The sequence below is a fragment of the Phalacrocorax carbo genome, chromosome 2 (genome assembly GCF_963921805.1).
Source record: "Phalacrocorax carbo chromosome 2, bPhaCar2.1, whole genome shotgun sequence".
NCBI classification, from domain to species: Eukaryota; Metazoa; Chordata; class Aves; order Suliformes; family Phalacrocoracidae; genus Phalacrocorax; species Phalacrocorax carbo.
Window position 1 is genome coordinate 144,132,330 of NC_087514.1, and position 24,873 is coordinate 144,157,202.

General features: G+C 37.8%; 2 protein-coding genes across 6 annotated transcripts in view; one reads left to right on the forward strand and one right to left on the reverse strand.

The window, feature by feature from the left end:
- Window positions 1-16,558, reverse strand: DBF4 (DBF4-CDC7 kinase regulatory subunit). 3 transcript variants are annotated; one of them, XM_064444677.1, is made up of 13 exons: window positions 16,396-16,558; window positions 16,124-16,219; window positions 13,511-13,686; window positions 11,397-11,591; window positions 10,124-10,174; window positions 9,534-9,603; window positions 9,320-9,396; window positions 7,785-7,815; window positions 7,486-7,528; window positions 5,604-5,735; window positions 2,901-3,015; window positions 2,468-2,592; window positions 1-1,235 (listed from the first exon to the last, which is right to left on the reverse strand). In XM_064444677.1, the coding sequence occupies exons 2-13, from the start codon at window positions 16,167-16,169 to the stop codon at window positions 170-172; spliced, it is 2,127 nt and encodes a 708-aa protein (XP_064300747.1). In that variant the 5' UTR covers window positions 16,170-16,219; window positions 16,396-16,558; the 3' UTR covers window positions 1-169. The 3 variants fall into 3 exon arrangements, with proteins under 3 accessions (XP_064300747.1, XP_064300744.1, XP_064300746.1); XM_064444674.1 differs by having other exon boundaries at window positions 13,511-13,689; window positions 16,396-16,556; XM_064444676.1 differs by lacking the exon at window positions 16,396-16,558 and adding an exon at window positions 16,322-16,393 and having other exon boundaries at window positions 13,511-13,689.
- The window catches only part of SLC25A40 (solute carrier family 25 member 40), a 20,861-nt gene continuing 12,495 nt past the window's right edge, over window positions 16,508-24,873 (forward strand). For 2 of the 3 annotated variants that reach the window (XR_010371754.1, XM_064444678.1), the window contains exons 1-6: window positions 16,508-16,749; window positions 17,989-18,107; window positions 20,181-20,240; window positions 21,385-21,491; window positions 22,999-23,066; window positions 24,721-24,845. Coding sequence is in view for 2 of the 3 variants with exons in the window: in XM_064444678.1 (XP_064300748.1) it covers window positions 18,014-18,107; window positions 20,181-20,240; window positions 21,385-21,491; window positions 22,999-23,066; window positions 24,721-24,845 (454 nt within the window). In the remaining variant the exon portion in view is untranslated. Of the gene's footprint in view, window positions 16,750-17,573; window positions 17,701-17,988; window positions 18,108-20,180; window positions 20,241-21,384; window positions 21,492-22,998; window positions 23,067-24,720; window positions 24,846-24,873 lie in introns of all 3 variants that reach the window. The other variant, XM_064444679.1, reaches the window with a different exon arrangement.

The following is a 24,873-nucleotide window of genomic DNA, read 5'->3' on the forward strand; positions in this document are numbered from 1 at the left end:
AAAGAGTACCTTCTTTTTATTTTTCGTATTTACATATACAGAAGTTTTTGCATTAAAAAAACTTGAAAACCAAACCATCTGTACATATAATACAGCAAGTAAAGGTTCCATGAATAAAATCTTAGATTTGCCAGTTTCTTTGAGAATTACTGTATTAAATAAAGCAGCATTAAAATCCAGCAAAGGGGGATGAGGATGAAGAGGAAAATAATGACCACACAACATTTGTATTCTGCCCTTCCCAAATATCTCTTATGCTAGTTGAACCTTTGTTCTCAGTGTAACCTGAAATACCTCCAAATTCCAAGTTTAATTCACTTGTATGAAATAATTCCAGTAGGGCCTGCACTGGTGAGCTACAAGAACTTCTCTTCTCTTCAGGAACAGACTGGCCATCTGTATATTTCACACATAACTCTGTATTCTGTTTCCGGGTTTCTCTTTTATTTCTTCCCAAGTAAAGCTTCACTTTTCTGCGCAGCTTTCCAGACGGTGAACTATGTGCAGTGCTGGCAGTCAGTTCATTAAGTTCTTTGTTTATAGCAGTATCAGATACCTCAGCCTCCAGAACTACACTGGGCTGCATCTGTTGATGATTATCACAGAAATCACGATGTTTCTTGACAAACGTAGGATCGGCATCTGTTTTTTTCAAACACTTTGCTGGTAGAACTACTGCATTATTTAATTTTCGTTTTGGCTGTGACAGGTTTTTGTCTTTTTCACTAAAATCTGTAACTTCAGTACAAGAATATAAAGTACACATACCTTCCTGAAAACACTGTATATTCTTTTTATTTCCTTCTGGTTCCAGTATTTCTTTACTGAATGGCTCATAAGCTCGAGAGAAGTTCTCCATGTATGCTTTGTCATCTTTCTGAGGGGGTGGTTCTAAGAAATTTGATAATACAACGGTCTCTCTTAAGTTTGCAGCACAGGAACAATCAGTTCTAATGTTTTCATCATTATTCCTGCACTTACTTTTTAGTTCTGAAGGTTGTGACAGGTGAGAAGAAAGAACTGAACATACAGATCCAGAAACAGGGGTAGGTACTGGCACAGAATTTGGTTGTACTTCTGCAGGCTGGCGATCCAGTTTGAGTGCCCGCATTGCCGTATCCTTCCACGAGTAAGTTTTCAATGAAATGCGTTGCTTTTTCAGTCGTTCTTTCAGCTCATCTGGTCTAGTTATCTTTCCAATAATAGGAGAAAAATATCCTGTACTACATTTTGTCCTACAATGAAATTGTTTAAAATTATTAACAAACACTTGAAACAAACGTGGGTAATATAAGTCCATACGCAACTGATTCGAGAAAAACAACTGATCAGACAGAGCAATTTCTGGTTTTTACATTTAAAGGAAGGGTATTTAGGGTAGCAACACACTATTTCTACAGGAGCAGTGCACCTTATATTTGATTTTGATGTTTTTCTTACTGATTTCTACAGCTCATAAAATTGTTTTAAAAATACACAAAGTAAGCAGCCTAGTATTTCAGTAAATCTCTTTTCACAGTGGTATTGAGAACAAAAGAAGCTAATGAATATAATGCAATGACTATAAATACTTACAAATATTCTATGATGTATACACATAAAATTAGCATAATTATATATGCTTTTCTTGACATAGTATTTCAAACCTAACCACTCAGTATTTTTAAATCACTGGAGGAATAAAGGCTTGTCTTGCCTTCATTAGGCTATCAGATGTTAGACTCTATTTGCATTTCCTTTGATTTCACTAATATAATTCACTATATAATCACTAATATAAATCTAATATAATATTTCTTCAATACTTTTTTTTTTTAATAAATAAGAATGCTATTTCTGATCTCCTGACTCATTTGCAAACAAATCAGAGCAATCTTGAATTACGTCCTTACTGTTCCAAGTAATGAAGACACTGGTGCCCACAGTCCAAGTCTTTCTCTCCCATTTAAGCTTTTGAGCTACAAAGAAAGGCAAATTTCCTTTCTCTGTCCAGCACAGGCAGGACAGAAGCTAAGAGGCTTAGAGTACAGATAGGAAGATCTAGATTAGACTAGAAAAAGGTTTTCCATTGGTAAGGAGATCAGACTGACTGAGGAGGATATCATAGGCTACTAAGAATATCAGAAAGTTTTTAGAGCAAGCTGTCCAGACATTGTCGTCCTTCTGTCAGCAATATTTTAGTACAGTGTATCTTGCTTTTCTGAAGCTAAAGGATAGGTAGGGCAACTTTTGGCACTTGCTTCCAGCCTCATCTTCCTGTGATGCCATCTGCACTTTTAATTCCTCCCCCCCGCCATCTACTTTCTGCTTTATAGAACTGATTTGCCAGGTACAACCACATTGGAAATTTCAGACTGAAAAATATTAATTTATTCTGTACCAGATCCAGAATTTCAGAACTAAGTATCTGTATGTTCAACGTCCTAACTCACAGAGACTTTAAAATTTAGGTAAAAAGGTAACGTACCTTTTTATTTTGTTTTCATCATCTTTGTGTTCAACAAACTCATAAACAAACTTTGAGATTATATCATCAACAACTTGATACTCTGTGCTTTGTGCAAAAGTTCGGTGCTGCTCACTTTCAAGATGCTGGAATTAAAAAAAGCATGAAACCAATCTAATACTACAGACATGAATATACAAGTCAACAGTATGATACGGAGCACTAAGTAAATATCATAAATTTATGACAAGTGTCTCCAAGACATGAACTATTAGTGCCTTCAGCTATCATACAGAGAGGCAGCAATCAACAATTAAAACCTACAAGGGAAAGAAATACCTGCTTACTGCTTTTTAGGAGATATATTCAGAAATCTTTTAAGATAGAAACCACTGTTGATACCACACTTAAGAGATATGACTGTATCAAATCATAGACTTGACATTTCACATACTGTTTCCAGATCTTCATATTTCTTCCCACAACATTCACAATAGCCTCTCTTTTTTTTGTCCTTCTGAGGGAGCTGAACAGGAGTTCCGCAGTCCTTGTCACTATTTATTTTGTTTCTGTTAACAGAAAAGATATATTAATGAGTCTCAGATATGGAGCTGAGCTCTATACTGCCTCTCACAGTATATTTATTCTTATTCGCTTAAATGGGGGAGAGGGAAATCTATTTCTCCTCAAACTATTTACATTATGTTAGTCAGTGCTTAGGAAAAGAAAGAGAAAACTTATACATTAATTAAAAAAGATTTACTGCAACAAGACAGGCAGACCCAGTGGAACTATATGTAAGCATAAAACATCCAGGTTAGTAGTACATCTGTACTATCACTGAGTAAACAATAAACAATGCAAAATCACTAAACAAAATCTCACTTGACAAATCAAAGGATATATCGAAATCTCTGTGCATAGCTCATGAAAGAAAAGGAGGTTTAATAAAATCAAAATTAAAGAAAAAAGTCTTCTAACATCTCATCAACTGTCAGTATTTTTGATGCCAAGAAAACATGTAGCAAAAACACCTGGTCTAACAGATGAAATATCATTCTTTGGTAAAGACCAGTCATATTGTTGGTTATATATAGATTTTTAATTCAGTGACCAAATCCCATTTTGTCCTGTTTTTGTAGATACAGGCTAAGTGGAAATATGAAGAAGTGAACCTCAATTTCTTCCTGGAGATTAGAACACTAAGACCTTTCAATACCTGCTCCATGATCTTCAGAGTCCTCATCTAGAGAGAGCTACTGTTTGCTGCAATTGACTACTGAGCCACCTAAGGATGATATGCTAGCAGTAAAGCAAAACTATCAATCTCTACTCCTCTTTTACTCCAGAGGAACAGTTCCATCTCCCTGTCTAACCAAAAATCATTCTGACAGACTTTACCAAGTACCTGCATAGATGTAAGCTCAGGACTTCACATCAAAAAACCTGTCCTGAAAAATCTCTAATTTACAAAACATTACGCTGACCAATACATTGCTATAAGCACACACTGCTTTCAACAATCACTTTCAATCAACAAGTCTAAACTGGTAACACCTGCCCCAGCATTTGTTGGGTTCCACAGGATAGGCTCCACCTAACTTTCACCACACTAGCCTTTTCACCTTCCCTCTTCAGAACTGTAAAAATCACAGAGAAGCAGTAAAACAGGATATAAGCTACAGCATTTATCATCTGAATACTGAATGTCTGCAGGTCTTGCCTGATGCAGAAGCAAGCAGAACTGACAACTTCAACAAGCTTTTCTCACAGATAAATATAAAACAAGCAAGCATCCCCCTTTCTCTCTCCTGAAACTGACATTCCTCACACCTCCCTCCTGAGTATGAAATAATATCTCACCTAGATATCTCTTTGGCATGTGCCAACGTGAAAGATTAAATAACAATATTCATTCAAACATTTAACTCCTGGAAGTTTTAATATATTATATTCTTTAATCCACCTAAATGAAAAGAATATGGCCTTTTTTTAAAAAATGCTTTAAAAAGAACAGGTCTTTCTAAGCCCCTCTGAAAAGACACCATCAGAAATTTCCTTATTATTGCAAAGGTTACTGCTGTTTTATAATTGCTTTGCTTTTTCATACTGCTACATTCATTGCAATTTAAAAAAAATTCATCATGGCGACATCAGCCGAAAGCCTCCAGCAATATAATAGTGGTAAAGACTGGACGGAATCAACAGTGGAGAAGCTATTTTATAAAGAAAACTAGTATCAAACCTAAATAAGTCTTAGACCCTGAGGACAGAAAAGCAGCAAAAGTTACTAGATACAGAAAGTTCCACATACAGCAAAGCTACCTTTCACCGAAATATCTTTAGTCTCCCACGTGAATCAATTTTGGGAGTCAATGAAAGAAACATTAATACTCCATATATGCTAGGTAGAAGAAACTCAAAACAATAGTTTGATTCATCATCAAAAACAGGTAATTAAGACTCCGAAGTAGTTTCAAATCATAAAAATCGATTTACCAAAGTCCTAACTGCATCCAGGCTGCTCAACTAGAGCCTAAATGCCAAAATGGATCATATAAACACTTGCTGCAAGACCAACTGCAATTCCACTGGGCAGCTGGCGTCCACTTTTCATCTCTGCAGAGCTGAAGCAGTATTTGCAGAGTCTAATTTCTATAAACTAGACTTTATCAAAAATGTGCACTCTTCATCAACAATGGCTTTGCACTATGGCTGAATATCATCACTGTTTTAAAAATTTTTAACTGCCTACTTTAGCATTATACTAACAAGTTTCAAATGAAGTGTGAAGAAATCCACTTCCTGTAAGATACTTACTGATGGCATCAAAGGTGAGGACAAAGAAGAAACCAGTGGCAGAAAGGAAAAAAACTATCTTATGCTGACCCACAGTGATAGAAGGAGGCCGCATTTTTGGATGTATGCATCTGTATGTCCAAAAAAGAACTAAAGACAGGATAAAGAGGGTACAGAAAGACAGACAGACACCAACAGTTACAGTGCAGCAAAGACATCAGCTGAGACATGGCTATTAGTATTAAATATCACAGAAATTTAGAAGCAGAGCAATTATTTTGAAAATAATTACTTTAGAATTATTTTAGAGAGCCGCCCTCTCCTCTATCCACACCTCAATAACAAGTTTTCAACAAACCTTTGCTTAGACTGAGCCTGCTTTTGACCAGAAGGATACTTCTTATCCACCTCAAATGGACTGTATGGTTTTGGAACACAGTAGTTCAGAACTGGAAAACTGGGTAACTGCAGATAAAACGGTCGGTACTGGCTGTATCAAATAAAGCAAGTGCATAAGAACCATCAGAAATGGAAAAAAGGAGTTTATAGCACAAATTACAATCAGGTCAAAAATCTAGAAAAGTTGTTTCTCTTTTACATATAACATACACAGAATGCTAAACAGATAAATATCCTAGAGTAAGTAATTTCTTCCTTCCTTCCTTCCAACTTCATACTTTCTCAAAATAGATTTGCCTTGAGTTTCCATAACTGTCTTGGAGTATGGATTTCATGCCTATGTATTGTTGAGAGTTGGGTAACCAATAGAGCTAAGAACAATTTGGATGATGGCGCATCTGCGTTCCCGAGAAGTAGCTACAGCAGTTCCTAACATCCAATGCATTAAGGTTTTTTTCAATTTTAGCACTTTCTCCCTTCTTGACAAATTTTAATCTATTCACAATTCAAAATATAAAACATGACCTTTTCATTGTCCAGAGAGATAATCTTCCTGTACAGCATTGTAGTTAGAAAGATATCAGAACTAGCAACTGTACTGTTGCTCTATTAAAAATGTTTAAAATAGGGCATGCCAAAAGTTCACATACTGAATCATTTGACTGAAATGCTGATGCCAGAGTTCAGTCTGGTTTTTTTTCCCCACATTACTATTAGAAGCTACCCAGGCAGAAGAAAAGAGCAAGTCTGCATAATGGGGACAGCTAAGCATCTTGTTCTGCTTCTGAACTGCTACTTATGTTGCATAAACATTAAAAAAGCATTGTTTGTTACATAAACATTTAAAAATGTTTCAGGTGTTTGGTACATGGCTATGTTCAGAAGCCAAATTCACACATATTTACATGCAAATTTACACATATTTACAACTGTGCTTGTCCAATTCTCCCCACTATCCTCGCGTCCCTCATACCTACTACACCGAGTGTAAGACCAGGTTTAGATCTCTCTTTAATTCAGGAAAGTGTCAAAGGAATCAGGTCAAAAAATTTGGAGGTTAAGAACATAAAAGTGCAAAACATGCTGTGCAGAATTGCACTTTTTTTAATGCATTTTCCTCTCAACTTCTGGCAAACTGGTATTACCTTACACAACCAGGTCTGATCAATTACAGGACCAGAAAGATGTGAAAAAATTTTAAAGGCTGAAAATATCAGATTTCATGCTACTGTGGATATTGAAATCAGATTAATAGCTTTTTCCCCCCTGCATTTAAAAAGAAATTATTGAACAGGAAATTAAACCTAATTTCAAGGGATGATTTTAACTGTAACAACTTCCCTTTCCTTACATCTAAACAGTCTCTGCAGGAGATGAATGTTATTGAGTTGGGACTACAGGACTGAAATTTAGTATACGAAGTTTTATTGGCCTTTTGGGCTATAGTATTTGGATCTAAGAAAAGATGTCAGGGTTCAAAGCATCCAGGTTTATTTTTCATTCATATAGCCCTTGGCAGAAAGCAACCCAGAGGACCTGCTCTCATGGTCTACAAACTGGAGCTTCATATTAACTTTCCACTTCTATCACCTCTTGCAAATATTCCCTGCTATGCTGCTACCTGCTCAATCTCAATTCAGCGGCTAAACACAGATACCTACCCAGGGCATGCAGAGATGAAAAGTTTTGTATCTTATTATATAGGAAAGTATGCCTGGCATCTACAGTCAGGACATTGAAGGAAATTGAAATCCGAAGGCCACTTCCTCAAGCCAAACTAGATGTTTCTGAATTACTCGGGTTGAGAACAACATTACTGAATGCATGAAGAAAACACTTACCGACTTCTATCTTCCACCTTGACAAATGGATTTTTCAGTCTACCTGGCTCAAAGGGGAGAAAAGGAAATTGAGAAATGCTTTTCTTCAATCCAGCAGCTGAATAAATAAGCAGACATTATTTGAGAACTCATTATTACATGACAAACTCTTGATTTCCATCAAGTTTTTCTACATGCTTTTCTTAGACATACAAATTAGAAGACAGCAGCACACTTGACCAGATGGGAACTGTAGTATATTTTTAAGCATTCAGAACATAAGTCAAAACAAAGAGCTCTACAAATATTGAAATACTTACTTCTTGACCTTGGATCAGTAACTTGTTTTCCCTATTGAAAAAAAGAGAAGGTATAAAATTCCTGTATTATTCTGCATTTTATTAAAGATTTAGTTGTAGGTAATTTTAAGTTATCAGGGTCGTGATGTATTTTATCATGACTGTATGAAGTCATGATTATTTTGCAGGAAACTAAGATCATTAGTACTTTAGATATATGGTGACATGTTTCCCAGAGAAATATTTATTTCCACACAGCAAAAAAAGTGTTCTCCTTGGGATGTTTCAATTTATTTTTCCTAAAACCAAAAACAAACAAAAAACCCACACACATAAATTTTTTCACTTACTCTCTCTTCCCTTAAAACACCTTGCAATGGTTGAAAGTTGATTCTTAAATACAGACTTTTTTACAATACTTCATAAATGCTAATTAACTACAAGCTGTAAAATGCTACCAAATACTGCAGATAGCAACATTCTCCAATTAAAATAATTCTTCTCATTTGAATGGATTTACACAGGTTGGTTGGGGTTTTTTAGCGATGAGGATTAAAATTCAAGTAAGTGTTTTGTCTTCAGTAAAGAGTAAAGTCTGCATTCAAGCATCAGCTGTTAGCTGTAATTGATTCTGGCAAAGGTACAAATTCATATTTTATACTACTTGCAAAAAAAACCCCACCCTGCTATCCATGAACACTGATACACCGATGATTTAGCAGAGGATTTCATGTGGCCTTAATAATAAGCCAATATTGCATTCCAGAACAATTTAACATACACTAGATGGTATGTTTCCATTTACTTATCACAGACCCTTGCCTAGACTAGATAATTGTACAACTTCATGTGTTTAATTTAAATTACAGAGCAACTGCAGATGGAGCGCACACAAGCAGCTAAAGCTGTTTCACTGCCTCACTGTATCACACACTAAAATCTGGAAAAATCAGGATTTTCACATGCCAACTGCATCTTATTGGCTGAATAGCTCAAAGCTGCTTTATGCTAGTTTTTTAAAAGACTAGGAAGGAAAAGATGCAGCATTGAGCAACTGACACTGATTCCCTAGAGACAACTTTTTCAGGAAACGTGATTCTTCACAACAGTCCATCAGAAGGAAAGGGTTTCTAATCCCTGTGTCATAGGGAAAATTATATGAGGCAACTTAACCACGATCTACATCATACTAAAACCAAGCTACAATTTTTTATTATTTATTATTTTTGAGGCAGGCAGAATGGAAGTTTCAGACAGTTCAGTACTTCTGATCCTTAGATATCCTTTGCACGAGCAAAGGTCTACACATTGTTTAAGCAATACTACTATGGAATTTATTTTTGAATAATGCTGAAACGTATAGCTAGTACTTTCTATTTTTCAAAGGTGCTTTTTAAATCAATTCATAAAACATACTGGGCTGTGAAACACTGAACATGAGCAAAACTTTACTAAAATAAAATCTGTAGCTTCACAGTAGGTACTATTTAGTACACCTGTGTTTTCTCAGTGAATGAAACAAACGGTATTTGCACAAATGGCAAAGAGCCACTTACCCCATCTTTAAAAGTAATGCCTGCTTTTTTGATTAGGTAGAGCTCCTTTTTCTTTTGTTCAATGTAATTCTTAACATCTGACAAAAAGAGGGAGAATTACAGGTCAGCTGAGTTTATTTTTCTATGTTTGAAGTAATTAATATTTTTAGTTCAACAAAATAATCAAATTAATGTTATAAGTTCAAGTTACATTTCATCAAACAAAAATATTTACCATCAATATGAAGTATCTTCACTCCCCAACTCAAAGCATTGGATAGTATACTTCCAGAGGGAATTAAGTCCTGCAAACAATAATTTCTATTAATATTTTTAAGCAATATACGGTAGATTATGTAAAATACTTACAGATATATTACAACATGTAATATGAAAGTTGACATCAAAGTGCAGATGCTTTGCTTCTTGCCAAGAGACTGCTGCCCTCCTCAATGGACTTTTCCATCTCCACGTCACAGAACTTCACCATCAAAAGACTGTATTTAACCTTTCATAAAGCCAAAACTGTTCTCTATTGTCACATTTTATAGTAAGATTTGAAGACACTGAATTTATGCATTTAACTTCAGGAGCAGCTCTCAAATGCTAGCTATATTTAGCAATCCTTATAAATTATAATACTGGTCATAAGTCTCCACAGACTCTCAATTCTTCAGGAAGTACCCAGAAAGCATGACCTGACAGTTCTACTTGGGACAATCCCTTGACTTCTGCCTGAGCGTTCCACAAGGGACTCCTCTCTTAGAGCATTAAGACCACTCTTACTACTGCTTGTTTTCTAGAAGAGCAAAACCGAAGGCTTACCTGCTCTTTGATTGCTTTTTCAACTAAGGATTTTCCTCTGCTCATACGTGCCTATATTAAAACAGAAACACACTTGTAGCAAGTTATAACTCATTTCAAAAAAACCCCAAAAGGTAAGACAATTTACATTCTTGCTAGCAAATACATATTTTAGCTGTGACAGTCTCCTTTTGTTCACTGTACTGCTATTTTTCATTACTTTGCATCTTCCCCACAAGGTTACGGTTGAGACAGTGTGGGGAAAAAAAAAAAAAAAAAAAAAGGAAAAAACCCAACAAGTAATTGTTTTCAGCCAAGGCAGGTCACTGCATGGCTGAAGCAATGTTAGTGCTGGAACAACATAGATGGTGGGAATAAGCAGCCAGTGGCACACACCAGAAGATGAGGTTTCACCAGCTGGACTTGGGCCAAATTAAGCTAACAGTCATGAACACAATCATACTCTCTGTCTTATCCCCATCTTTTCTATCACCAGTGCATCTCCTTTTGTACTGTATGCTGTTTATTCACAACAAGCATGCCTTTACTTACCCAGGTTATTTGCAAAATGAGGTGATCTCACCTATGCGATGCAAAGGCCAGCTCACAGACTGGCTCATCGTCATGTTTCTAAGTACCATGTACAGAGTACAGCTAATTGTTTCCAACTGTATTTTGAAAGGACACAAGACTTGCCCATGTACAAAGCTTCACTTAAACCTACCCGAATTCAGATACTAACTGTTGCAATTAACATAATTCTCTAAAAAAGAGCACAGAAGAACTTAATATTCACAATGTTAGTTTTGAATTATTTCCTTAAACTACCAAGGAGTGCTTCTGTAGATATCTGCATTAACAACATCACAAGAGCCAGATATTAACAGGCTGTGTTGCTAAAGACACAGTACCCACTGGATGCCATCGCAAGCCTATCGATATTAATCCAGCTGTCAAACATAAAAATGTCTTATGTTTAATTAGAAGTCAGGCATACTATATCAGAACAGATTTTACTGTAGTCTGCTTATTTGCATAAAAGTCGTCTTTTTTAATTAGTTTTTGAAACTTTGCTTAATTATGTTTGAGTTGGTTAAGTTTAACAGGTTAGCCTGAACTAGTTTAGAGTATGTTTGACCTGTTTAGAAAACAAACAAGCAAGCAAACAACTCAAAACAGAACCTTATTCACTCAAGGAACTGTTGCCGTCTTTGGGAAACAACATAGGAAAAAATTTTAAGAGCATATCCCATGGTTTGTACCCGATTTGCAGTATTATTTCTAAGAAACTTACTGTGCCTGCTATCTTCAATGAACTTCCGTCATGTCGATCTTTTTGGTTGCTAGGATGAGATGAACTATTTCCTCCATTACGTGCAGATTCTGGGCTAGGAACGGGAGAAATCTGACCAAGAGTTGGTGCAAATTTTGCCTCCTTTTTATTAGACACCAGATAGCTGATATCTTTACTAAGAAAACTCTCCACTCTCTAAATATAAAGATAGACAGCAAGTAATTATTTCAGGACAATAAATCAGTAACTCAATCTTACATTGCATACCTTAAAGTGACAAAACTTCTAGAATAAATAAGTTCAAAAACATTGAATTAGCAAGATGATCTTTTCTAAACATCTGGATGACAATCACAATTGAGCTGTAGTAGCATCTTACTAGTCACAAATTCTAATTTCAATTTCTTAATTTTGTAATATCCATCAAAAGAGCTTTGTTTTGTTTCGATTATCATTCTTTGAACTACCTAGCTGTAATACTGCCCAAATAGAAGAATGCAAACACTGCACTGAGAAATAACAGAATCGTTCAGGGAAAATCATGGTTTATATAATTTTATGCAACAGAAATTACATAAGAAGTGTTCAACTAAACTTAAAAGCATGTGTGTCCAAATGTAATTTACAGTTTGCAAGAAGCTATAAATTGAGTTTAGAACCAGCAGAAAAATTAAAATTTCAGGATAGTTAACATGTTTCACACCTACAGTATTTGTAACACTTCTCAAAAATGTATAAGACTTAAGTAGATTCATAACATTTTCATACTCAGCAAGACAAAATATGTGGTTATCCTACACTCATTCTCTTCCATTTTGCTCCTTCAGTCTTTCGTTACCAACTGTTGTGTGATTATCAGCTCCATTTGCCTTGTTATTTCCTGCCAGCTTATGTAGCTTATAACATTTTCTTCTTCACCACTAATCAGCATGGAAAGCACAAATCCTGCAGGCAGCAAACTCAAGCTGTGCCTTCCAGTTCTGGTCTTTGTACCTTCTACAGAAATGGGATATACAGGGAGAGGCGCTTTTGAGTGCACGCCACACAAATCACAATGTAACATATGCGGTAGTTCATCTTGACGGTGCTGGGCACCTCAGATTTAGGCATAAACTCCTCAGAATAAACCAGAAAAATCTTCCTGCTCAGTCTTTGATTTGCAACCTTACCTTTCACATGTGAATTCCTATAATTCTGTTTTAGAGAGAAAGACAAAAGATAGTGTGCGCTTATTTAATGCTAGTTGTAAGCAGATGCATTTAACTTGAAACCATGTTAATGCTATTCCTGCCACTACTGTAATTTCAGACAGTATCTTGATTTACAAGCATCAGTTCCATAAACTGCTTAGCACTCCTCCGACACCAAAGTAGTGGTGCCAAAGCAACGCTCAGAATAGCTAGCAATTTAAGCAGATCCCTTTTGCTTCTGTGGTTAAAGGGTGTTTTAATACTTTAACTGCCAAGATTTCTCTACACTAATTCAAAATATTCAACTTTAAAGTGGACTAAGCAATTGCATTGCTTCTGCGTTACTACGATATCCTGTACTTGCAAGTATCAAAGCGTTTCTTCCATACAGAAGAAAATTAGGGGGGAAAAAGTTATTAAGGTGCTTCTAAAATTTATGATTTAAACAAAGAGTATATACAAATACTCAGTAACATACTCTGTGCAGAAAGTACTTACTGAAGTTACTGACTTTTAGTAAGCATATGCAGAACACTTCCTCTAATCTCTTTCAGGTTCAGCTGAACAACTTCAGTTGTAACATGTAAACGTGTCAATATAGTCAGAAACAGCAGAAAAAAAATCACCTCGAACAATGAAACTTAGTAAATTTGGATAAAATTCTAAGCAAATGAATAATCAACTGAAAACAAACCTTTATAATAAACACTTTTGTTAAAATTATCAAAGCAGCTTCTAGCAAAAACCACAAAATTTGTTGATAACCTAATTATTTGTACGAAACATCAAGAAAAACATTAAAAATAAAATCCCAACACACATAAAACAGAAATACCATTAAAATACAGTCACAAAGAACATGGAAAAGGCACGCCACACACAATTTTCTTCTAGTTTCATAAAGGTCTCTGCTCATTAACTTACCCCTCCTAGCTCTTTGAGGTCCTTTCCTATTTTTTCAGAGATCACATTTGACGGAATATCGAGGTAAAACACCTTCCCAGTGAGTGGCTTATATTTAAGCTTCTCTGGTTTTCCTGTATCTTTTTTCACATTCTTCAGAGAAGATCTTATCTTTTCTGCTTTTACTTGCATTCCATCTGCTGCAAAAAGAAAAGGGAATTTAAACGGGACTGTGCTTTATGAACTGTGTTTATTTTTTTCTTTTCAAAATGGAAAATTCATAGACCATGGAAATGGACAAGGCAAGCTTCTGTGCAATATAGGACTTTTAAAAAATCGCTATACGTTAAACACATCAAAAATAAGACATTAATATTAATACCACATATAGCCCTTAAGGTTCTTAAAACCATATTGTAAAATGGGCTTTTTATTTCAGTTGCTATAAATCTTCTCACCCAGTTTGACAAGTAAGTGCTATCTCTGTACCATAGCACATACACCACTTGCACAGTCACTGAGAATCACAAGAACACTGTTTAAGAACAGAACCTGTCCCTCATTCATCTGAAAGAAAAAGGATTCATATAGACTAATTAAAACAAAAAACAGTCAAAAGTAACTGAAACAGCAAAAAATACAAGATCCAGATCTTACTATTTATCTGAATTCTGAGCACTCACCCAAGATGCAAGAAAACTAAGCTTAAAGTTCAGAACCATTCTAGTTATGACCACTCTTCCTGTCCCAGTGAATTTTACTCTAAAACTAAGCAAACACAATAGCAATTAAATTGTGCTGATGAACTTTCCTGATGCTCAACACATGCATGCTATCCATGCAGACCTAGTTGTTAGACTAGACATCTAAATAAGCAAATAAAAAATTCAGTCTGGGTGAGAAATAAGCCTAATTTCTCAAGGGAAATCTTGGAGTGTGGTAGGGTTCAACAAGAACATCAGCTCAATACTGAGTAGCAATCAAAAAAGGAAAAAAATCAGAAATTGCTAAGAAACAAAAAATAAAATGGATAATTTTATTATGCCACTTCGTAACTGCAGGACTCGGCCACATCTTAAATACAGCCTGCAAAAGAGTAACAAGGATATTCAAAGGCATGAAGAACGACCTTGTAGATTAAGACTTTATCAGTCTGTAAAGTAAATGATTTAGGGTAACAAGAATACAGGTATACAAAAATCACAAGAACACAGAAAGAATGGCTGAACAGCCTATTCCAGTAGAAGAGCTACAGGGCACCAAACAAAATTATGAGTAGGTACAAAATAAAAACCAGGAATTGATTCTCTATGCAACAGGGCAACCCTGTGTATCTTGCTGCCAAAGAATGTTGTCAATACCAAAAAGCAATTTCTAGGGAAGGCTGCACAAGTACAAGGAAAAGGAATACTTTGAAAGGTCCTAAATGCACAGAAATAACATGCAACTCATTGTTGCTAAACGCAGCTGAAAACTAGAACATTATTAGGTGAAAGTAATTACACCTTCTCTATTCTTACATACTTCCACAGAAATCCATTTACAACCAATGACAGAGACAGAATCATCCAAGACTTGCACATCATCAGTTTTACATTGCCTTTTCTTCCTCACTGACTGACTCCTAGTTGATTCTCTTTTGGAGAAGCTCAAAAGAGCTGATGAGGGCTGCTGCAGGAAGTGAGCAAGCCTCTTCTGGAGACAAAAAGCCAACATGCAAAACAGTCCCTGTTTTGCATGCTCTCCCTCCCTGAAACCGTGTTAGGAGAGGGAGCAGAACCACCACTCATGCCGCAAGATTCTCTAAGTAATGGTAATGGTTACAAACACACATAAGTGAAGCAGGAACAGCAGTCAGATTCGTAGAATCTAGGAGACGAAAAGAATTAGAGAAATAGGAAAATGGGGAGGCTTAGGGTAGCATAACTGATTCAGAATCTAAACAGAAAAGATGGATGATAAGCAGATGTGCAAGTGAAACTCCGTAGATGACCATGAATCAAATATGGTGTTACACCCAGCACACATGTGATGGCCAGCACAGCTCAAAAATTAATACACTAAATAGCAAAATTAACACTGGAAAATACATATTAAACTTCTCATGTGTAGTCACAAGCTTGGAGTGAGTTTGCAGTACTGCAATAACAGGAAGGCGTCTCCCTCGTAAAGCAACGGCATTTTAATACCCTGGGCCTAACATGCTGAGGAGGCCTTCCATGCATGCTCCTGATACCAGCAAAGATCTGCCTGGGTGGAGCAGTCTGCACGGCAGTGGCCTAGTAAATTCCAACATAGCTACTTGCTTCTTTGCACTGCAAGCATCTCGTAGAACAGAACAAGTTAGCAAGCCACCTTTTCAGTCACACACTTTTACGTTTAATCCCCCAAACCATGCAAAGGCTACCTTGGCTGCCCGCCCCTAACAAAACCAGCCCAAGGCACGCTTACCCGCAAGCAGCCCAGGCCGGGCTCCGGGCGGGCTGCGGGGGCGCGCAGGGGGAGCAGAAGGCGGCACGGGCGCCGGGCTGAAGGCGACCCGCCGAGGGCGGGAAAGGCTCGAGGCCCCCGCGAGCTCCAAGCCGGGACACAGCAGCTCCCCCACCCCGGGCCCCCCGGCGACCCGCCACTTACGGCGACGCGCTCCTTTGTCGGCGGCCTCCGCAGCGCCCGGTTTCATCTTCCCGCGGAGTCACATCCTCCTTCTCTCCTCTCCGCCCGACGGCAGACCTGCAGGGGTTCAGCAGGGCCGCTAAGCGCCGGGCAGGCAGCAGCGCCAGGCCCCGGCCCCAAGCACCCCGCTCCCGCCGCAGCCCGGCCACCCGTGCGTACGTGTGTCCCCTCCCAGCCCTCTCCGCCGCAGCCGCTGGGGCCGGCGCGGGTCTCGGGGCCGTGCCGGGCCTCACCAGGCTTTCCCGCCTCCGCCAGCCCTGGCCCGCCGCGCTGGGCCTCGCTCCTCCTCCCGGGAGAGGAGCAGCGCCGCCGCCGTCCCAGGGGCGCCCGGCTCCCCGCCGCGGGCCGCGCTGCGCCAACGGCCGGGCGGGGGAAGGGCGGGGGCCGAGCGCCGGGGGCGGAGGGAGGAGCGCGGCGGGAGGGGCGCGCGGACCCTCCCGCGGCGGGGCGGGCGGACGGAGCCCCCACTGTGGTAGGAGGGGTACCGCCTCCCTACCCTCAGCTCGGGGGCCGGGGCGGCGCGCCCCTGCGGGCGCTCTCCTCAGTGAGAAACCCGGCGAGGAGTCTCTCCGCCCGGCCCCGGCAAGGTGTGTGTGTGGGGAGGGGGGAACCTTCGGAGGAGCGACCGTTCAGTGCGGCGACCTCCCGCCGGTGCAGGCGCGGTGCCGCAGGCCGGGGTCGGCGCCTCCCGCTCCGGCGGCTCCCCGGGGCATCCCCCGGGCCGGCCGGACCGCTGGCCCAGCCCGGGACGCGGCCTCACCTCCTGCGGCCGTGCGGGGTCGGGGGGGGCCTGGCCGAGGAAGGCTTTGCCGGCGGAGGTCACAGCCCAGCTGCTGCTAATAAACGCGTTATATATACTATTCTGGAAAGTAGTTTTGTTATAGTTATATATTAGAAAGACACCCACCCTGTCACCCCCCCAACATTAGTAGTTGTTAGCATCTGAGAGGCGATTAAGCGCGGCTTAATCTTTCTTACCTTTTATTTGAAACTTCGTAGAAATAGCAAAACATAATGTTCCTGTAGATCAAATAAAGATCTTAGATCAATGTAAACTAATAGAGTCACAACTGCACTTATGCACAACGAGCATTATGAAAGATGTCTTTATTTGAGGATTTTGTGTCCTGATAGGTTTTAATTAATTCATTATTTTCTCCTGTCCTAGCTAGTTGCAGATGCTGGGAATATATAAATTCCTTATTCTTAGATACTGTGAGTACATACCTAAGGTATTGTAATCTCACTCATGCAGCCATACAGCAGGATTTGTTCAAAGAATTAATATTTAATAGTAGTTTTAAAACTAGTTAGTCACTATTTATTGCATGAGGAGTTTGCCGGGGATATAGTCATCGCTAGTAGGCTGTGACTGCTGCATCAACCAGGAGACCTCTGGATTTTCTTACAGGAATGACAGAAGCAAGAGGAGGGCTAGATGAATTACTCTGCTGTGCTACAGTTTATGGGCTGCAGGCTGGGAATTTATCTTTTTACAAATTATTTACATGCTCCTAAACCCTTTGTTGCAGCAAGAGGTAATACATGTTAAATATTTAATGTGGCTTGCAAAACCTATAAACATTGTAATTCATCTAAGAATTTGAAAGATTTATTGACATTTTGAAAACAGATTATTTACAAAACCTGGCAAATTTACTCTAATTTCAACGAATTACAGAGATGCTTGTATACAAGTAGAAAACTAATATTACTATTATTGCTGCTTATACCTAATGGATTAATGAAAATTTAAAATATTTTTCCTTTGATTTTCAGCAAGTTTTGAACATAGTCTTACAATATGTTTTTCTGTTCCTTAACAGGTTTTTCTTCTCCAGGGGTAAAGCCATGGCTGAAATGAGTGATAGCAACTTAGACAAAACAACCATTATTCAGCAAGCAATAGCCTCTTGCTGTGGAGCTATAATTACATCATTACTTGGTAAGGCAAACTATCAAGCTTGCCACAGAGAGAATCTTTGCAAAGTGATTATTCTTCAGTTTGGCTCAGCATAATGTCTGCATATGTATGGTTTATAAATTTCCACTAATATGTCAACAAGGGTTCTTTTGATAGCTTTCTCATAATTTTTTGTATTTTAACAAATGTGGCTAATTGAAATCTTTCCCATCTCAGATGATCTTTAACCATTTCTGAAAATAATTATAATTTTTCTCAATTTTTAATTTCTATGTCTTTTTTTCCTCTTGGTGTAGCAATTCACTGTTTTCTTTCTGCAAGAAACAAAATTAATAATAAAAATTAATTTCCATACCTTCTGCTGCTTAAAAAACCCAGATTTTAAATAAAAGTCTACTTTACAGTACACGACCTGCAAGGCTGGTCCCTGTGAGATGTCTCTTCTATGTTACAACTTCAGTTGTAACATTTATTTATTCTGCTGTGATGTCTTAGACTGTCAAAGCCTTTTATTGTGGGGGTTTTTGCCCCTAAGTATTGCTTTTAAGGATAGCTTTTTGTTAGCCTTTTAAAATTCTGGATAGTCTGTGATGGAATTAATCTTCTGCTTCATATTCAGTCGTCTGGCTCAGGACCTCCTTCCCCACATGTACCTAAGGAGGCATCAGTGGGTTAGATTCAGCACTTCATACCCCTTGCAGCTCTCCAAGCTCATTAGCTTATACTTTATGTTTCAGTCACTTTTTGTCTTAAGCTAGCCTTTGGTTCTGACTTCTAACACAGATTATGCTGCAGGGAAATGTGCAATTTTCTAAGTATGATTTCCCCCCCCCCAAATTTCCAAATTTTTGCAAAATAGGGTCTTACCAGCAACCTGTCAAATTCATAGTCTTTTTAGTCTGTCTTTATACCATGTTTCCTGTGACGTTAGGTAAAGTAGCAAGCAAAGCTACATCAGACTTGTGGAATTCCCAAGATGGATTCGAACTGTGTGTACATAAGATTCCAGTACAGTGTAAGGTGTTGGTATTCGAGACCTCAAGAGGTATAGGAGACAGGCTTCTTTCTGAAGTGGCAGCTGGGAGATGAGACAGAATATTTGTGAGTGGCTAAAATACTACTAGATGCCAAATTTTAAGCAACTGAATTGCGCTGCAAGAGTCACATTTAGATCCAGACATTTAGCTATGGAAATGTGAGCCAAGTATTCAACCTCCCGTTAGTCAACAGAGAGGCATCGATAGAGAGCTAAGGTGTGACACTGTTGCCTATGCACGGGAGTGTGTATGTTCAGTGAGACACGTGCTAGAGTATTGATTTAGCCTCTAGCTGGTGGTTCATACAGTTGTAGGTCCTGTGTAACTTCTACCAACTGTGTAGGTATTTTGGATACCTCAGAGCCTCAGCTGGCACTAGCTGCTTGTATGTAGGCAATTCAATCGAGCCCTCAGTCAATCTAATCAATGGAGGCTGGTCCAGCTGACCAGCCACTATAGCGTTCAGCATGGCTAGGACTGTAAAAATTGTAAGGGCTGAAGGGGAAACAATGAAACACTCACTAAATCTTAATTTAATTTTCAGCAACTTTAAAGTTTTAGATCTTGTCTACATACAGCAAAGAAGGAACGTACACCATGAGTAATGTTTTTCCTTTGAATGTCGCTATTGCAGTTGGTTTACTGAAAAAGAATAAACACATGAAAAATGCTGTAATATTTTACATGCTTGAGGCCGAAATCTGATCTCATATGCTTTGTAGTATGCCATTTATGAAATGTTAGCAGCAGAGCCTAATAGCACAAGTGTTAGCACTTTCAGACAAGGTGACACAATGGTTTTTGGATGAGCCTTGCGGATCTCTAATACTTGTTGTCTGTGCAACTGTTAGTAAATCAGAAAAGATACATATAGTCACTTGCAAACCATACAGGATTTGTAGTTCTTTTTTGCTCTGATTACACTGCAAAACAGGTCTCTTTTTTCCCCCTCTGGGAAAAAAAAAAGGTCATAGAAGTCCATGGTAAGGCATCTGTTCACTTCTACATTTTCAGGGCGTGCAGGGTGTTTCTAAATTACTTTTTTGTTTTGTTTTAGTAACTCCTCTTGATGTTATCAAGACTCGACTGCAAGCCCAAAGCAATCCATTCCCCAGAGGTAAATAAATGCATTGTGTAATGGAGAGACAGTTTGCTCTTTGCTGTTGCCTTTAACCAACAGTTATCATAATGCTGAGCTACAGAATGTTTTCGTTTGTTTTGCAATAATTATGATTGTTCCTTCAGCATAGTGGGGGGGAGAAAAGCAGCACAGCAATAGATACGGAAATTGCTAAAGAAAGTGCCAGTGAATAGACACAGTGGAAAAAATCCCATATGTACATACCATTTTAAATAGGCTTTTTTCTGTCAGAAAGTAAAACTATTACTGAGTTGAGTTTTTAAAAAAGAGCTATTAATAAATAACTGAAGATTTCGTCAGAGGGCTTATGTGATTATGGTGCTCTACCAAAGTTCATCTCCAGAATGCAAAGACTTTTGAAATAGAGTAGTAAGTCTTACCTAGGTCACTTGTCACTTGAGTTTGAAATCGATGAAGACATTGTGCACTCAGAGATATGCCAATGTGTCCTACTATTCAGCTGTAATTAATAAATGAGATTTAAAAGGAACTGAGATGACTGATGTGGAAGTTCCATGTTGTACGTGAAGATGAGTATTTGCAGACACACTTGCTGTAAATCAGAAAAAAACTTGTGCCTTCTATTCTGGTGTCTTAGCAAATTCTAAACTCTTCAGAAATCTGAAAATGTGAATGTTTTTGTAATGGCAGTAATATTTTATCAAACAGGTTCAAAGTACATGATGTAGAATAAATCAAAAACAAGTAGAGAGGGTGATCTAGTATAAATACTAACATAAGATATAATACCTTCACTTGTAATGTGGATGCTGAGGCTACTTAATGAAAGATTTAAAAGCCTGAAAGATGTTCACATAGTTACATACAATAATGACACTCAGGTCATGTGTTGTTTTTAACCTTCAGCAGGTGATGGTATTACATAAACAAGTCTCCAAGAGCCTGGTAGGGCAATTCAGTTTAGTCTGGCACTCTGAGGAGTACATTTGTACCCTCTTTCCTGTTACCTATTTTGTTGTCGTTGGCTTTCCAAGATGATTTTGTTGCTGTTGTGTAACCAGAGATAAATGTATGTTGCCATTATATGCAATTTGAAATTGCTGCAGAGTAAGAACCATCTTACATGTATTAACTATATTCTTATACATCATTTTATTAGGAAAGTGTTTTGTATACTCAAATGGCCTTATGGATCACATATGTGTTTGTGAGAATGGGGACAGCAAAGCCTGGTATAAAAAAACTGGGCACTTCAAAGGGACACTGGTAAGAACTTTTTATATTTATATAAAACTGTACCTTGAAAACATTTTTAAACGGCATACTGTAAATGTGTTGTTTGGTTTTTTTTAAAGTTCTGGTAGAATCTGTTATAATTTGAGAGGGTGTTTGTGTGGTTACACTGTGTAATTTATATGGTGATTAACGATATCGTCTACTTTTTACAAGAAAGTACATATTCCTTCCTTTAAGACGAACAAAGGGGCAGCTGCACAGCTTTCCTCACAGGATACTGGCTCTGTGGTTTTATTTTCCCCGCTTGAGCTATATTGCCAGTAGTTGCTGATTGCAGGTACTGATTTTCTGTACCTGCTTACCTCTGTTCAGTCCACAGATCTCCCAGTATGCTCCTGAGCTGAACTAACAACGTAGATAGTGTTTTAAAGTTAAGTTCATGTGTCAAGTTCTGGATCCACTGAAACTTGCAGGACTAGTATTTTACCCAGGCATTTGACGCAAACTAGCTGTTGGACACTGTGTTGCTGCTTCATTAATGAAGATTTTGTTTGACTCTGACATTAAATTACATGTGATCAAGGATTTTTCAGAATTAAACCTTTGAGAAGAATTACATGCTCATGCAGAAGGTTTCTTGAGCAGTTTTACAGTGTTGATTTTTAAAATAAATCAATAACTTCATAAGTTTTAATTTTTCCATTAACTTTACCATACTATTTTTATAGAGTCACTTAGTTTTCTAACTGACATGATTTTATGCCCATTTTTGCTGTGACAAGGTAATTCATGAAGAAGAATGACTATCATGTCATTGAATCGCCTTTAATTTTTTAAAAAAAACAGTGCTGGACAATTGTGCAGTAAAGAAAATTGTAGTGGACATGATAGATTGCCAGTGATGGGACAGTACAAATGTTTTGCTGTACTTGGCCGTAAAACTGGGTATATAAATATGCTGTTCAGTCACTGGATTTAGTGATGTCCTTTCTCCAGTCTTTTATCTGTACCTTCCTGGATTGTAAATTTGCTGAACCTGGATTTATAAATATATAAACTAGTACAGAATATATTTGGAGAAGACGCAGAATACTACTATACCATTTTCTATCTTTTTTTTTTTTTTTGTCTTAAGTATCTTTTTGTCAAACTGTGTTAAGATCTTTTAGGATTTCTTGATTCCCTCAGAGCTTCATTTTTACAAGACAGGCTTGGTTTAATGAAGCATGTCTTTGTTTTCCCCATGCAAACTTTTATCTCAGTGGATCTGTCCATCACGGCTGTCTGCTCTAAAGCTATTTGCCTTTTTCTTCCTGAGAGTCCTTTTTGTGGTCTGTCAGGCTCTATATCTTTTGAGGCTATGTGATAATGTCTGGTCTTGAGCATATTCTAATCCATCAAATCTCAACCTCTTCCCCCAAATGATTTTAGAAAAATACTTTTTAACACATTAATTTTGTGTTCTGCTGGCTAAAATACGTTACAGAGTACAAAAGTGTATAGCTAATTATTGTTCTTTGCCTGGTTGTATTTTTAGGATGCTTTTGTGAAAATTATTCAAATAGAGGGAATTAAATCACTGTGGAGTGGACTTCCCCCAACGCTGTAAGTTGAATGTTCTTTTTTTTGGTAACATGTTTTGAGTTATTGTTAAAAAAAATTATTTTATTATTTAGACAAATTAGTGTGTTTAATTCTAAGTGATTTTAAAAATTTGGTAAATTCTGAAGTTGCAGATAATGATGTAATCAGTTTGATCAGAAACATCTGGAGACAACATAATTTTTCCCAGATCTTGAGATTTCTTCTTGCAACTTCTTTTACATATTCTCATTAGTTAAGCAGGAACATCAGACTTTTCGTTCTGCCTTTCAGAGGTGGTATCCTTACAGTAACCTTCCCCTTGATAGCATAATCGAATCATAGGGTTGAATGTGATTGTTAGAGAATGCTAGTCTTTGATAGATATTTACTATCCTAGGTTGTCACTAATGACTTGCAATAAGCAACACAGCTGTTTCCACAGACACTCCGGAGTTGCACCTCATTACCCTTACTTAATTTTTTTTATACATCTAACTAGAATCTTCTTTGTTCCAAAGAACTTTATTGGTTTTTATCCTATCCAACTTTGTCATGGAAAACAGATAGTTTTTTCTCTACAAGAACAATTTACGTATTTAAACACTGTTACCAGGTCTCGTTCTGGTACAGATAGTAATTAAGACCTCCATAATTATGTCCTCCTCTGTAAACAATCCAAGAAAGTGGTCAAATCTAACATGTATATTACAGGTGTATCTTGTAAGGCACAAAGTGTTGCCCAGTGGGAAAGCGCTGGTACACTTCTGATTTGCACACAGCGCTCGGTGTGTAGGCACAAAAAAGCAAAGCACGGTGGAGCTCAGGCCTTGTTATTTGTCCTGCAGCATGTGGCAATTTCAGTATATAAATGTTTAGGACCTAACTGAACTAAGAGATCTGTAGTTCAGCCAAGGTTTTTTTTCAAGATATGTTCTGTACTCCAGCAGAGAAGAACGAGCTTCTTGGTGGGAGAGAGGTATACAGTTTTAAAAAGAAGATCTAAACTATGGCTTGCTGGTTTTCCAAGCCTGACAGTCTTCACTGGTTTTTGGTAATTGTGGTATGTGTTTTACTGGCACAGACATAACACAGAAATGTAGTTGCCATTTTATAGTCAGGTATGGCGCTTTACCCCTTCACTGAATGATTATATATCTAGCTGCTTTTGCTCTATTCCGTACAATGCTGGAATGGAAAAAGCTTATATTTACTCACTCCACATTGTCTCTCAAGTAATGAGAATCATAAGTGTTGATTAAGACAGAGAAAATACTCTCTGATTGTTAAATAAATAAAAAATTAAGGTTAGTAGCTACTTCCATAATATTTTGTTTGCTTGCTTCATATCTAGATTTTTCAATTCCATTCCTTTATCAAAATAGTTCTGAAGCTGCTATGAAATAAATTTTGACTGACATAATCCACCATCGTTTTACTTATAGTTTTTCCTAATGAAACAAAAAACTGGAGAAGTGAGAAATCTGTGAATCTGAAACTCTGAACTAGAGGCAGTGAATCGAAGCCATGGGATTAATGCTTTTTTTTCCATTCATAAAACACAGCTGGAGTTTTAACTTTTCCTTATTTAAGCAAAATATCCATACAAGATGGTTGACTTTAGTCTCCTGTATTTAGTTTCCTTGTATTAATTCAGATTCCCTCTCTTATATTTTAGAATAATGGCACTTCCTACCACAGTAATCTATTTTACCTGCTATGACCAACTGAGTGAAGCTCTGAAATCTAGACTAGGAAAGGATGATGAATACATTCCAGTTCTTGCAGGTTCCTTAAGCAGATGTAAGTTGTCATCTGTTTAAAGAGAAAA

Coding starts and splice junctions, on each gene's coding strand:
- DBF4 (XM_064444674.1), bottom strand. CDS start 16,169: ATGAAACCGGGCGCTGCGGAGGCCGCCGACAAAGGAGCGCGTCGCC. Junction 7,529..7,784: donor TACTGATCCAAGGTCAAGAA/GTAAGTATTTCA, acceptor CCTTTGAGCCAG/GTAGACTGAAAAATCCATTT. Junction 1,236..2,467: donor GATGAAAACAAAATAAAAAG/GTACGTTACCTT, acceptor ATTTCATTGTAG/GACAAAATGTAGTACAGGAT.